At 38.6% G+C, this 14954-nt stretch overlaps 1 protein-coding gene across 17 annotated transcripts in view; it reads right to left on the bottom strand.

The window, feature by feature from the left end:
- LOC311628225 (disks large homolog 2) overlaps positions 1-14954 on the bottom strand; it is a gene marked incomplete at its 3' end in the record, with an annotated part of 1110130 nt that overhangs the window by 51633 nt on the left and 1043543 nt on the right. For all 17 annotated transcript variants that reach the window (XM_084895257.1, XM_084895256.1, XM_084895260.1 and 14 more), the window contains one exon: positions 8006-8081. In XM_084895257.1, coding sequence (XP_084751383.1) covers positions 8006-8081 — 76 coding nt within the window. The remainder of the gene's footprint in view (positions 1-8005; positions 8082-14954) is intronic.

Raw genomic sequence — 14954 nt, 5'->3', positions numbered from 1 at the left:
ATTAAGCTATAGAAGGTAGACACGCTTTATAAACTAAATCACATCTAAAAATGGATGTGTGTGTGTAGTAGACAGATTCTACTATCTAAATTTATAAGTTATTCTAAATTTGGTATATAAGTTTGCAGTTCAATTTAGAAGTTTCAACAGCAGTACTTTTTGGACCCAGGAGGGAGATGGCTATCGAGAATAAGTATGCATAGAAATACCCAAGGAACACGATCTATTCTCCATTCCATTCCACAGACTAGCAGTTTCTTCAGTAACTTGACAAATATCTTTCAGGAGAAGAAATGAAATGACATATATTTATTCATTCAAAACTATTCATTGAGTTCAGCTGGCTTTCAGGGTTCAGATGGGGACCATCTTACATGCATCAGAGCAGGAAACTCAATTATAGGTCCCCCTGAAAACCATCTGCAGAGAAGCCACTAGTTTTTCTTCATCAGAGAATGCACAGTGTGCTGCACCATGGTTCTCAGTGGACGTGGAACTCAAGATTTGGACAAATGTGATTATCACATTGAGAAGAAAATGTAATGAGTTAGCACGTTCCCCAGCCTGGGCTAGCAATACCCCTAGAATTCCCTGGACAAGCCCTGTCTTAGTTCTTTGAATAAAAATGTTAGATGGCTAAAACCATACTGTATGCAATATGGGGAAAGAATCGGAAAGACTACAGCCAGGAAGACCAGTCAGGACACTGCTGCAGGGCCTGGAGCAGGAAGTATTAACACCACTGAGGAGGAACCTTTTCTGAGTTTATGAGCTCTGAGGGGAAATGCCTTCCTGAGGCCCATGGAGTGGGCAGTATGGCTTTCCTTCCACCCCTCCTCTTTGAATCTCTAGGTCACCACTGGACATTTGAGCTCTTCACTGGGGTTGGGCTATCCAAAGACTGGCTCTATAAGGGGATCTTTTGAGGGCAGTAATGACTTTTTGTTGAAATTCCGAATGTCACTTTGGAGCTGTTACAAAAGCAATTCCTTTAACTCATTCTTGGTGAAGCAAACACAATTCTTGCTAACAAAAAACTGACTGTCCAATTACTTTTTTGATATATGACACAGTGGCAGGCTCTGCTGCCCACTCTCTGTGTATCCCAGAGAAAGGATTCTGTTTCTTCATCTGTAAATCACAGAGTAGGAGTCAATGGCCATAGAGAAATTTCCAAGACTCTGAAGTAGAACTGATATTTCTCATGCCACCTTCAACTTGATTCAACTCCATGACCTTACTACCCATAGCTTCATCTCTGTCCACACCCTCTCTCACAGTCAGCATCTCCTCTGAAAGGGAGCTCAGGCTTTGGAAAATGAAACAAAATATTATTAGAAACCATTAGGTCAAATGGCCAAGAACAACAGTCTACTCTGATTTCTCTAGAAACAGTTTCCCATTTTCCTTTTCTTTTGCCACTATTTATAGTTCAGTTTTTCAGAATCTCACACCAGAATACTACAATAGCTTTCACAAACATCTCTCACCATTAAGTCTCTTTCTTCTCCAATCTGTCCTTCCCACAGTTGCCAGATTGATCTCTTGGAAACCTACTTTTTATCATTTAATTATCTTTCTTCTAAGATAGATGAATTGACATGGTAGATACCATGCTAAGTGCTAGAGGTGCAAAGATGAGTAAGTTTGGACCTTTGGGAGTGACATTTGGGCAATGATTCAGTTACATTCAGGGTGCAAGCCCAGAGGAAATCAGTAGGTCGGGGTGGGTCACAACCCTTCAGATCTTCACTGTCTACATTATACTAGTAAAGTACATGTTTTCAGGGAAAGGTAAGGCACCAAATTTGATCACAGTCTAACTTTCCCATCCTGAGTCCTTTTACTCTCCTTCATACCCTGTTGCTTGCACTGAATGTAAACCATGTTTTACTTCCTACTTTTCCTGTGTCCTACTCCTACTCCACCACCCACCCCTTGAAAATTGTGCTAATTCTTCAAGGTCCCTCCTACCCACCAAATTAAAAATCCCTCAGCCTCCACGCCAGAATCTCCTTTTCCACTGAACTTCAGAGCAGCCTCCTGTCCCTCTTGTCTGGCATGAATAACTTCCTATCTGAGGGGACTCATTATTTCCCCTGGAATCCCTGCCCCTTCAGGGCAGTGACAATGGCTTGTCTTGCTCTACACTTATATTGGCATCCAGTAAAGGTTTATTAAATAACTGAACGAGCACATGTGCAAAGACCTATGCCCTCATTTGTTCTGGTTGGCCACCATAGAGAAAGTATGTAGCCCAAGCTCACAGCAGAAATGGTCTGAGTCAGAAAGATACACCATTGAGGAAACCAGCTTTCTCCTTTCAGGATTTAAGTTTATGTCTAAGTTTTTGACAACGTTAACCCAATTCAATTCACTTCTTCAATTTTCTTAAATACACAAGTGTGACATGGGTTTAATAGGGAAGAGAGCATGCTATTGTAAACAGATTATGGGTTTTGGAATCAGACATGGGCTTAGATTTCTTGATCTCTGTAAACCTCAGTTTCTTTAAATCTAAAAAGAGGGAATGAATAATTTCCTTTCGAATTTTGTGGTGATGATTAACAGATCTATGTAAGCTGTCTGGAGTTTTTTGATGAACACTCCAACTACTTCAAATAACATCTATCACCTTTGTTTTGTACCAGCCTGTGGATAAGTAGGTTAGTTATTTATTTACAGCCTTCCTGCCTTCAGAATTTACAATACAAAAGGGGCAGATACTCAGTGCACATTGCTGAAATTTAGTAAGGATATTGTTGCTTTCTCATATTCTCTCCAACATATATTTTCCTTCCTTAAATTATAAAGATTTTAAAAATGAAAATTTAGCACAACTCACTAAATATTGATTTTTCAATGGAGAACAGCTCGATTCTGGAGACTTTACAATTTCTTACACATCTTAATAAGTAACAAAACGACTGATTGGGCAATTGATTTAAAAATTTAAAAGAACAAAGGAAATTAAGGGGGTGATTATATTTTCATCACAGGCTGGTTTGAATGGAAGTGCATTAGGAACTTAGCAGTGAGATTTGGGGGAACTGAGACAGTTCTCAAGGAGACCCATCCAAACAGATGAGCAGTTTGACCTCAAGGGTCTAGGAAGACTGGAATTATCTGGGTTATTTACACAATTGTCTACTTGTCTTTGCATGTGTAGATAGACTTTGTGAAGGCACATAGAGAGGACAAAAATTCCAGACATTTCATTTGTAGCAAATGGATACTTTCAAATGGAAAGCCTCAGATTTCTAAAAATTCAATTTGCTTTAAAGCTCATAACTAGACTTTCCATGCAAGCTTCCCGACCTTCCAGAAGTTTTTATCAGCTCATTTGTTAAAATTCCCACCACTCTATCCACACCATCCATCTGGTGTCCCTGATCTGCTGGGCCTTACTCCAACATGCCTACAGTTCCCTCCTTCATGTCCATGCTGGTCCATGCCTACAGTTTCCACCTTCACATTCATGGAAAATTATTACAGTTCAAGATCTTGTTCAAACAACATCGTCTATTTGAAGCCCTCTTTCCTACCCAAGGCATAATTAGAAACTCTCTTCTTCAGTTCTCCAGCAGAATAAGGTACAGTGTGAAGAAATGGAAAGGAAAAATGTTCTGCTATCAAAAATGACCTGGTTTAGCTTGGCTGATGTGGTTCAGTGGTTGAGCACTGACCTATGAACCAGGAGGTCAAAAGGTTCAATTCCCAGTCAGGGCTCCCAACCCAGTGGGAGTGGGGGAAGGGTATTCAGGAGGCAGTTGATCAATGATTCTCTCTCATCACTGATGCTTCTATTTCTCTCCCTCTCTAAAATCCATAAAATATATATTTTTAAAAATGACCTGCATTTAAACCTGACTCTTGCACCTATTAGATATGTGATTTTAGGTAAATTAGTTAACCTCCCTGAGGCTCTGTGTCCTGATATTGAAATCAAGATTGTTAATTCTCTAAATTTATTGGGAAAATCAGTGATATTGGATTCATTATTTTTTCCTATGCATTTTTTTTCGTGTGAACTCCTTGAGATAACAGACTTTGCCTTTTCATTTATTTTGCTGCCCCATACAGCACCAAGCATAGTGCCTGGTATTTTGTAGCATTTAGGTTTTTTTTTTTTTTTTAGTTTTTTTTCCTTTAAATCAATGGACATTTCAGGAAAAGTAACTGAAGCACTGATAGGTCAATAAAGTAGAAGCTCTTCTATGAAGTGCTCTCTGGTCATCACATGCCACTTAATTTGAATTCTCATAGCTCTGTCATAGCCTGCTTCACACATACTAATTGATTTTAAGTACTCCAAGATAGTACTTAGCTTTCACTTTGAACTTGGGCAACACTTCACAATGCCAGCGAATAATAAGGCTATTTAAAACACCATCTCTTTTCTCATTCCACAAAGTTTTCCTCTTCAGTTTATGTCAAATTTATTTTATGGTACTAGACGCTAAAGCCTCTATAACAACGACTTATTTCTATACTCCTTGCCTTTGGCTCAAAGTGAGTGGCATCTCCTGATCTCCTGACCCAACTTTCCCAACTCTCTGCACAGTCTGTCTCTATGTGCTACAGTGAACTCACACTCTCTCTCTCTCTCTCTCTCTCTCTCTCTCTCTCTCTCTCTCTCTCTCTCTCTTTTAAAACATACTTTTATGGATTCCCCCCCCTCCCCCCAGAGGCAAGAAAGGAAAGGGAGAGAGAGATAGAAACATCGATTGGCTGCCTCTTGCATGCCCCTCACCAGGGATCAAGCCAGCAACCCAGGCACATGCCCTGACCTGGTATCGAACTGGTGACCTCTTGGTGCATGGGGTAATACTCAGCTACTTGAGCCATACTGGCTGGGCCAGTACACTTTCTCTCAACTGTCCTTTGTTTTCTCCTTCTGGACAAGCATCTTCTTACTGATGTATTATTCTTGTGGGGATTGGGAAAACTTTGGTTCATTAGTTCTTAATTTGTTGACTCATGGAGAATTACGGCTGGTGGGCACCTTAAAAATCATTGAATCCAGACACATCAAAAAGGGAACAATTCGGAATATTGTGTTAGGCATGACTAATCGATCATGGCAAATTTTTTCCCCCCTGCTGAGGTCATATATGGTCTCAAAATCATTGTCAATAGTTTCAGGTAGAAACTATCAATCTACGTAGGAAGTGAGATGTGTTTGATATACCTGGTGTAGTTCAAAGCTGTTATTTTGCTAATGAGGCCCACGGGGCAGTTGTGAGTTAGTCATGAACTGAAACCAGAATTCAAGCTACTTAACCCTCCTGATTTAAGTCTAGGGTTTCCTTTCCCACATGATCACTGCTTCTCTTTCAGTGGTCATTTAAGTCCTAGAATTTATATTCTATGCATTGATATAAATGTAAGGAGAAGGGCCTATGGTACACTTTGAATCTTTCACAAGTTCTAGCTCTTGTTTGGCTCATGATAGGTATTCAATAAAAATTCTTTGATATAAATCCAATTACATATGTGAAACAACAGGAAACATATCCTTTTTTTTTTTTTAACCAAGAATCATTGAAAAATCCTATCCTTTGTATATAAGCAGTATTTATTTAAAAGGACTTCATGCATGATGACATATACTTTTTTTTTTCAGAGCAACATCATATATTTAAATAAATTCCCATCTGAATGTTTTAGGGGGAAATAAATTATGTTAATAAAAGGACTGCACAACGACACTTCTGCTTAAAAATACAAAGGGCAGTGTAGGTCTGGGGATCAAAAGTCCTGAGAAAGAATAGATTTTCTTCCTGTTTTCCATAGTGACATATACTGACCATAACTGTGGTTCTTTTTTTAAAAAAACACATATATTTTATTGATTTTTATAGAGAGGAAGGAAGAGAGATAGAAAGTTAGAAACATTGATCAGCTGCCTCCAGCACACCCCTTACTGGGGATGTGTCCACAACAAAGGTACATGCCCTTGACCAGGATCCAACCTGTAACCCTTCAGTCCCCAGGCCAAAGCTCTATCCACTAAGCCAAACCAGTTAAAGTACTTGTGGTTCTTGTTGACACTGAGAAACCAGAATTGTCAGGATAGAAAAATACAGGAAATGAGATGAACAGAAAGAGAACAGAGAGAAGGGAGCAAAGGTGTTTTTTATATTATAGCAATATAAAATAGAGTTTAAAAGTTGTAATACCCACAGCTAACATTGTACTTAATGGTAAAAGACAGAAAGCCTTCATCTTAATGTTAGGAACAAGACATTCTACCCACTTCTACCCAGGGCAATCAGAAGTTCTAGCCAGGGCAATCAGGCATGACTAAGAAATAAAAGTCATCCAGATTGGAAAGAAAGAAGTTAAAAACTTCTTACATATGACATGACCTTGCAAAAGAATAATATTGAACTCTACCTCATATCTAAAAACTAACTCAAAATGGATAAAATATCTAAATGTAAAATATCAACACAACTCTTCAAGACCTTAGATTAGGTGATGGTGTCTTAGATATGACATCCAAAATACAAGTAACAAAAGAAAAAAATAGATAAAATTCATCAAAATTAAAACTTTTGTTCATCAAAGGACACTATCAAGAGAGTAGAAAGACAACTCACAGAATGGGAGAAAATATTTGGAAAGCATATATTTGATAAGAGATGAATATTCACAATATTTAAGGAAACTTTACAACTCAATTAACAACAGAAGAACCTAATTTAAATATAGGCAAAGGATCTAAACAGATATTTCTCAAAAGAAGAAATACAAATGGCCAATCAGCACATGAAAAGATGCTCAATGCCAACAGCCATTAGAGAAACGCAGATCAAAACCAAATGAGATACCAAATAGGGTTGCTATATGCAGAAAGACATATAATAACAAGTGTTGGTGAATATGTGGAGAAATTGGAACTTTCACACACTGATGGTAGGAATGTAAAATGGTATGACCATCTTGGACAACAGTCTTGCAGTTCTCCAAATGACCCAGTTCTTCAAATGAACCTAGATTTATCTCAAATGGAAATAAATATATGTCCATGAATACTCACAGCAACATTACCCATAATAGCCAAAAAGGTGGAAACAACCCAAATATCCATCAACTGATGGAATAAATTAATTGAAGTTTATCCACAATGGAATAATTTGTCAGTGAAAAAAAATTTACAGATGCTACAACACAGATGTACTTTGAGAACATTATGTAAAGAAGCAGTCACCAAAGAACACATAATGTATAATTCCATCTCTATGAAATATCCAGAATAGGATAGAGACAAAGTGGATTAGTAGTAGGGCTGGGTGGGGGGTGGAGATGGGGTTTGGGGAAATGGAAAGTGACTGCTATAGGATCTCTTAATGGGGTGATAGGATGTTCTAAAATTATGGTGGTGGTTGTATAACTCAATATACTAAAAACCTTTGGATTACATACTTAAATTGGTAAATTGTTTGGTAGCAAATTAGACCTCATTAAAGCTGTTATTAAAAAAAGATACATGTGCATATGAGTAAATCTTTTAATTTTAGTGATTAAATTTTATTTGTTAATTCTCTTCTATGTCTGTCACAACAATCCATGTATTCACTTAGATGGTTCATATGTATATTTCCACTACTCTTAGCTTTATAATGTGTAACGGACTAGACATTTTATAATGAACTGGCAATTTTTATGAAATCCATCTCTTTAGAACATTTCATTTAAAAGAAAACAAATTAAAAAATGAAAATGCCTAAATTATATTTCTCCTTCATTGTAGTCATTATATCACCTTCATCAATGCATGATTTCTGCTGACCACCAGCAGCTTTACCCCCGGATTTAATATATTCACCATAAATACATTTCATCAGAAATCACATCATTACTTTTAGCAATACATTTATAACAGTGCTCTACTGTCTGGTAGCTTCATAATTTGCTTGCTACTGAAAGACTAAATGTTAATTATAGTTAAATCCATGGCAATTGAGAGAACTTAATGTTTTGATTATTTTGTACCTACCCCTTTTGAATCAATCACTCCAGGTTTTGCATTAAACTTCACTGTCTTCAATCGGGCACGTTCCTTTCTTTCCACCCTAGAGAAAATTGAAAATAAAGACTCTATCACATGGCTAGTCACTTATGATTAAAGTTCCTCATTCAATGAAGGATACCTCTTCTTATCACACAGCTCAAATAAAATGTGTTCTAAAATATTTCTGTTCCTTTGAGTAAAAAAGTATACAAAGACATTATAAAAAGGTCTTGGTGTAATGTCTTTAAGCTGCTAACACATCCCTTGAAATTTCTATGTAATGAAAGTAGTAGTATTTGGAGCAAAGAGGGAGAAAAACCAATATTTCTTATTTAAGTGCCTGAATAAATCCATCAAAATTTATTTCAAAGACATCTGAGCCCATCTAAAGTAGATATTAAGTAAACTTCTCTCTTCAACCTTCTCACCTTTTTTTCTTTCCTTCCCTTTAAGAACACTGGGGAACTTACTATCTTCACCTCCAAACCAAACATGTTACAGATAATCTTGAATTTTTCCTTTCCCCCCAATGTCCTTCTCCTGTCATTCTTCTGCAGACTTCATCATGTACCTGCCATGCCATTTATTTATTAATCACTTATTGAGGGCCTACCATGTATCAAGCAAGGAGCGGGGAACAGGGGGAAACCTTTTTTTTTTTTAATTTAATGTATTTTATTGGTTTTTCACAGAGAGGAAGGGAGAGGGATAGAGAGCTAGAAACATTGATGAGAGAGAAACATCGATCAGCTGCCTCTTGCACACCCCCTACTGGGAATGTGCCTGCAACCAAGGTACATGCCCTTGACTGGAATCGAACCCGGGACCCTTCAGTCCGCAGGCCGACGCTCTATCCACTGAGCCAAACCAGTTTTGGCGGGGAAAACCTTTTAACAGCATGATTGCAAAGAACATAAAGATTGATAATGCTGCCGTTAGACCTTTGATTGCCACGTGGGAGCATATTTCTCATGGAAGGATAAAGAGAAGTGGAAAGCATTGAGGTGGGCTTCTTGGATGAGGTGTCAATTTAGGTGAACTTGAAGGATGAGAAAAGCTTCTCAGTAGGAAAAGTTCAGGGAGAATTTCCCAGACAGGGGAGACAACATACACCATGAGCTGAGGCTATAAGCATGCTAATGGGTGGTAGAAAGATTCCAGCACATGGTACACAGAGGATGGGGAAGTGAGGCTGGATGTGGGGCCTCCTTATAAAGGGTATTCACCCACACTAACGACTAGGGTTTTTTTTCCCTTGGGAAATCCTCATGATTAGAGGGTATAAAACAGGAAAGTAATAGAATAGATTAGCATTTTAAATAAATGACCCTGGTGAAGAAGAAAGACTGGAGGAGGGAAGGGACAGCTGGAAGCAAGACGCCTGTCTATCTATTTATTTATCTTTAAATATCTTTTTATTGATTTCGGGGAGGAAGGAAGAGGGAGAGAGACATGGAAACATCAATGATGAGAGTCATTGATCAGCTTCCTCTTGCATGCCCCACTCAAGGGATCGAGTCCACAATCCAGGTATGTGTCCTGAGTGGGAACTGAACTCTGACCTCCTGGTTCATAGGTTGATGCTCAACCACTGAGTGACACTGGCCAGGTCAGGAGGCCTATTTAGAAGATATTGCCATGACCCAGGCAGGAAATGATTAGATATCATAGTGAAGTGGAGGAGAGAGAGGGGCTTGAGGAATATCAGTAAAATAAATATTTTAGGTGTTGTGCCTCATTTGAAGGATGGCATTGAAAAAGGAGAAAAGGCAAACATTTAAATACTTTCCAATTTTTTAATGTTTTGCCTCTCCAGTGTGTCACATCATTTCTTCCTCTGCCACAATAGCACTTATTTGCACCTCTGTGTTGGCTTCTCTCTCATTTCCCTGTGTCTCTTTGTTTCTCATTACACATGCAAGGCTCTACGGTCTTTGAAAGCAAGCCCATATATCACCCCACAATGTGTTATAACGAGTCTTCCATAACATAACTGTTGAACTAACAGAATATTCATTGCGTTGTTTTAACATGACACTTTAAGTATGGCTAGCTCTCATTTCAAAAATGGGCAAATAAAAGAAAGAGGAAAAACCTAAATTAGAGAAACTTAATGGTTTCTAAAATCTAAGCTAGTCATAGATTAATAATTAACAACATACGCCTTTTAAGCTGTGAGCTCTTTTGTGCTTCCAGCTGAAACACAGTGAGAATTAGGGTTTCTATAGTTACAGAGGGGAGTTTCAGAATGTATTGGGTCGGCAACTAAGTAATTGCGGGTTCCACACATATATGGCTTCAGTTGAATTTTTAGGTTTGCAGACATAGTACAAATGTAAAACACATTTTGTATTTGATAGTTGGCTATTCAGCTGTTAATCAGTAAAAAAAGTTTTTTGATCTGTTTTGTAGTTTTTGTTTGGCATTCGTTGAAAAATGGAAAATCAAAAGGAACATTTTCGTCATATTTTCCTTTTTATTTCCGCAAAGGGAAAAACGCATCGCAAGCTCATAAAAAGTTATGTGCTGTTTATGGTGACGAAGCCTTAAAAGAACGGCAGTGTCAAAATTGGTTTGCCAAATTTCGTTCTGGTGATTTTTCACTCAAAGATGAAAGACGCTCTGGTCGTCCAGTTGAAGTTGATGACGCCCTAATCAAAGCAATAATCAATTCGGACTGTCACAGTACAACACGTGAGATTGCAGAGAAGCTTCATGTATCACATACATGCATTGAAAATCACTTAAAACAACTTGGCTATGTTCAAAAACTCGATACATGGGTTCCTCACGAACTGAAAGAATCACAGTTAACGCAACGCATTAGCAGCTGCGATTTGCTAAAGAAACGTAATGAAAATGATCCATTTTTAAAACGACTGATAACTGGCAATGAAAAATGGGTTGTTTACAACAATATCAAGCGGAAAAGATCGTGGAGCAGGCCAGGTGAACCAACTCAAACAACATCAAAAGCTGATATTCATCAAAAGAAGGTTTTGTTATCAGTTTGGTGGGATTACAAAGGAATTGTCTACTTTGAACTCTTACCACCCAACCGAACAATCAATTCTGATGTCTACATTGAACAACTAACGAAATTAAACAATGCAGTTGAAGAAAAGCGGCCCGAATTGACAAATCGAAAAGGTGTTGTATTCCATCATGACAATGCAAAGCCACACACATCTTTGGTCACTCGGCAAAAATTAACGGAGCTTGGTTGGGATGTTTTGCCACATCCACCATATAGTCCTGACCTTGCACCATCTGATTACTTTTTGTTTCGATCTTTACAAAACTCCTTGAATGGTAAAAATTTCAATAATGATGATGATGTCAAATCGTACCTGATTCAGTTTTTTGCTAATAAAAACCAGAAGTTTTTTGAACGTGGGATTATGATGCTGCCTGAAAGATGGCAAAAGGTCATTGATCAAAATGGGCAATACATTACAGAATAAAGTTATTTAGTTCCATGAAAAAATTGTCTTTGATTTTCTTTAAAAAATCCGCAATTACTTAGCTGCCGACCCAATATTTATTTCAATGTGAGGGTAGAATATTTGAGTGGAAACAGCTGAACAAAATTTTCTCAAGCCTAACCTCACATATGAAAACAATGTGTTCCACGGAGAGTTTCTATGTGCACCCGACACTCAGGAGTTGGGAGGAGAGCAAGGAAGACTTCAGAGAAGCTGAGCTGCCAGCTGGAAAGACGCTCCCTGACAAAACGCCTTTTCCGAGCTCCTTCAGTTTTACTCAGTTCTAATCCAAGAGCAAATGCTAATTCATATTAATTTCTTTGGGTTTTTACAACACCACTGTTGTAGCCCTGACTTTATCCTGGCTTCTTTGCATCAACCAGGTGAATTGTGGAAAGGATGAGTCCAATAGATGTTGCCAGAATGACTGTAGCATGCAGAGAATACACATGGTTATTTGATCAGGCTGTGCAAATTCTGCATAAATTCTGCATAAATCCATAGAACTCATGTGGGCCCCAGACATGCATAACATTAGGCTCAGTATTCTATTCTAAAAATTGTTTGGCCACAGCATTCTAATTTCCCTCCCTGTGATTCCTAAGTCCATTCTTTTCAGGTTTCTTAAGAAGTGTCCCTATTAGGCATTATGTAATGGTCCATCCCTTAAATCTTAAAAGGGTTGCAAAGAATGCTGTCAGATGGATGAACAAACAGAGACAGACACAAACAGACATGCCTACATACCTAATATTTGATATGGTGTATTATTACTCTTCAAACAGGCAACAGAATTAGTAAATAATTTTTAAAGCCTTCCTTATAAAGGTGGCATGGTTTGGTTCACTCATGAAGGAAGTTTTGCTTTGAACTTGGGTTGAAAGTTTCATTAATAACAATGATATATAAGTGGTGGCTGATGTTTTAATGCATAATTATTAATGAAGATTTCCTTCACTTTTACACGATCTCATCTGCTCCCCATAACCCAGTGATGTAGATGTTATCAACCCTCTTCCATGGCTGGGTAAGCTGAGACTTGAAGTGTACGCCATTAGAAAGTGGTAGAAATAGGGCCTGAACAGACACCTGCTAACAGCTAACTTTAGAGATTCCGCATCTACTCAGTTTTAGAAACAGCATTCAAGGGCCTTCCACACCTCCCTTATCCAATGGGATTAAAAAACAAATAAACAAACAAACAAAAAAAACCCCGTGATGTTCTGGATGGGAAATACATAGCTTTATGACCAATACAATTCCTTCTTAGTCTGGGCTGAGTTTATCACAATTAATAACAACCCCTTCCCTTGTACTCCCATATCCAAAATGTCGTGAATTAAGTAGACCATAACAAAATTTAAGCATATAATTATTGAGATAATATCATATCTTCACAGCCTGGCCTCAAAATTAAGAATTAATTTGCTCTTAACACTGACATTCAGGTTAGCCAAATGTGTATTTGCAACATTACGTCACAAGTATGTGATTGATTTCTCTCCTTGGCAGTCTTTTTAGTGTTCACAGAAACCCCTCCATAGTCTTTCTTTCCCATCACCGTGGCCCACACTGATTGCCCCTCGGATTTCCCTGCAAACCCCCCTCCTTTGTAGTAGCGGTTGTGGCTTATCTTTTCTTTCTCATCTTATTCAGTCCCTGATTCTTTCCAGTGGCTTCTTGGGATTAAGTGGATAGCTTATTGCTGAAGTGAGAGCTAGGGCTGGGAAACAGGGCCCCATATAGTGCTTTTAGCACCAAAAGCTCAAAATCTGAAGAAAGGAAAATAGCCATCCTTTGCGAATGCACGAAAGTATCAGAAGCTATTCTAAGCACCTTGCCTATATTATCTATCGTCTGTACAATGGCTTAACATAAAGCTGGGAATAGAGGAGGAACTTAATGAATCTTTGCTGAATAAATGCATGAATAAATTAATACTCAAGGCTACTAGTTCTTGACCTGAATGTGAAAATGGAGGCTCAGAGTCTTTAAGTGACGTGATCAAACCACCAGTGTGTCTGATAAAAACAACAACAATTGTTTGTTGTTTCATGACTTTACTTGGTAAATTTAGCATCACCTTCTCTAAATATTTTACTAAGTAAGACTCCTTTGGCAGAAATAGGTGCTATTTTATTTCATAAATCTTTAAGGAAAAAGTAGACAGTATAGAGTTGAGAAGAACCGCTGTACTTCTCTCAGACTCAAGAGAGGCAAGCAATTAATTAGATTGTTTAAGCAGAAATAATCCTCTCCGTCCTGGTTTGGTCACTGACCAAAATACAGAAAATATAAACTGGATGGCAAAATATGAGCAATCAGTTTTGACATCGAGCATCTCCAGAGACAACCACATGGTCATGCTGTAATGAGCCCAACTGTCTCCTCCTGCCCTCTCAGCCAATTTCCATCTGGCCTTTTCAGGTTCTGGCCAACCCCACAACGAAGTCAGGCTTGGAGTGCTAGATGGTGGTAACATCATTTGGTGCTGGGTGTTCGGTTGGCCGTGCTCCACAAGGTTCTGTTGCAGGGAGAATGGAAACGCCATCCATGTTACTGGCCACAGGCTGGCTGCGAAAGCTAGGCCAGAAAACCCATATGCAATACCAGCTGCAATCTCTCATCTGAGAGCCCAGGTGACCAGTCACTGTAGGGCAATGTATAGAGACTTGGATGAAAGACTGTGGAACAAATCTCAGCGTGGTCATTACCAAACTAGGTAGTCTCAGAAAACAGAGATTTATGCTCAGAGCCCAGGTTTCTGAAATCACACAAGCCTGGGTTTAAATTCTGCCTCTACCACTTACTAGCTCTATGACCTAGGACAGGTCATCAGGATCTCAGGTTGATATTGTTAAAATCAGAATATTAACACAGACTTCAAAAAATTGTGGTGAATGTTAAATGAGATAATACAAGAAAATTGTTTCATACTTTGTCTAAAACCTAGTAAGAACTCCTTAATTGGCAAGGGCTCCTGGTACACACCTGGTATAGTGGAAAGCCACATGGTTTTACTACCAGAGAGACCTGGGTTCAGCCACTGATTGGCTGTAACCCTTGGTTTCCTTATAAGGCTTTCATGAAGATTAAATGCAACTGTATATTTGAAAGCACCTGGCACAATACAGAGGCAGTGCTGTCATCAGATGGAATCTATCCCTCTGTCTGCTGCCCTCTGACTTCTTTTGACACCTGCTATAGACAAGGTTTGTGCCCTCAACCCCCACCTTGTCAGTTCATCTAGAGAAGCCCTGATTCCCAATGTGATGGTATTTGGAGGTGGGGCCTTATGGAGAGAATTAGGTCAGGAGGGTGGAGACATTATAAATGGGACTAGTGCCCTTAGAAGAAGAGACATATGAAAAAAAAAATCTCCCTTTCTGCCATGTAAGGAGACAGCAAGAAGGCCATCTGCCAGCTAGGAAGAGGGCCCTCACTGGAAC

This window comes from Pipistrellus hanaki (genome assembly GCF_964339955.1).
Source record: "Pipistrellus hanaki genome assembly, chromosome: 9".
Taxonomy (NCBI): Eukaryota; Metazoa; Chordata; class Mammalia; order Chiroptera; family Vespertilionidae; genus Pipistrellus; species Pipistrellus hanaki.
This window is presented reverse-complemented; position numbering and strand designations above follow the sequence as displayed.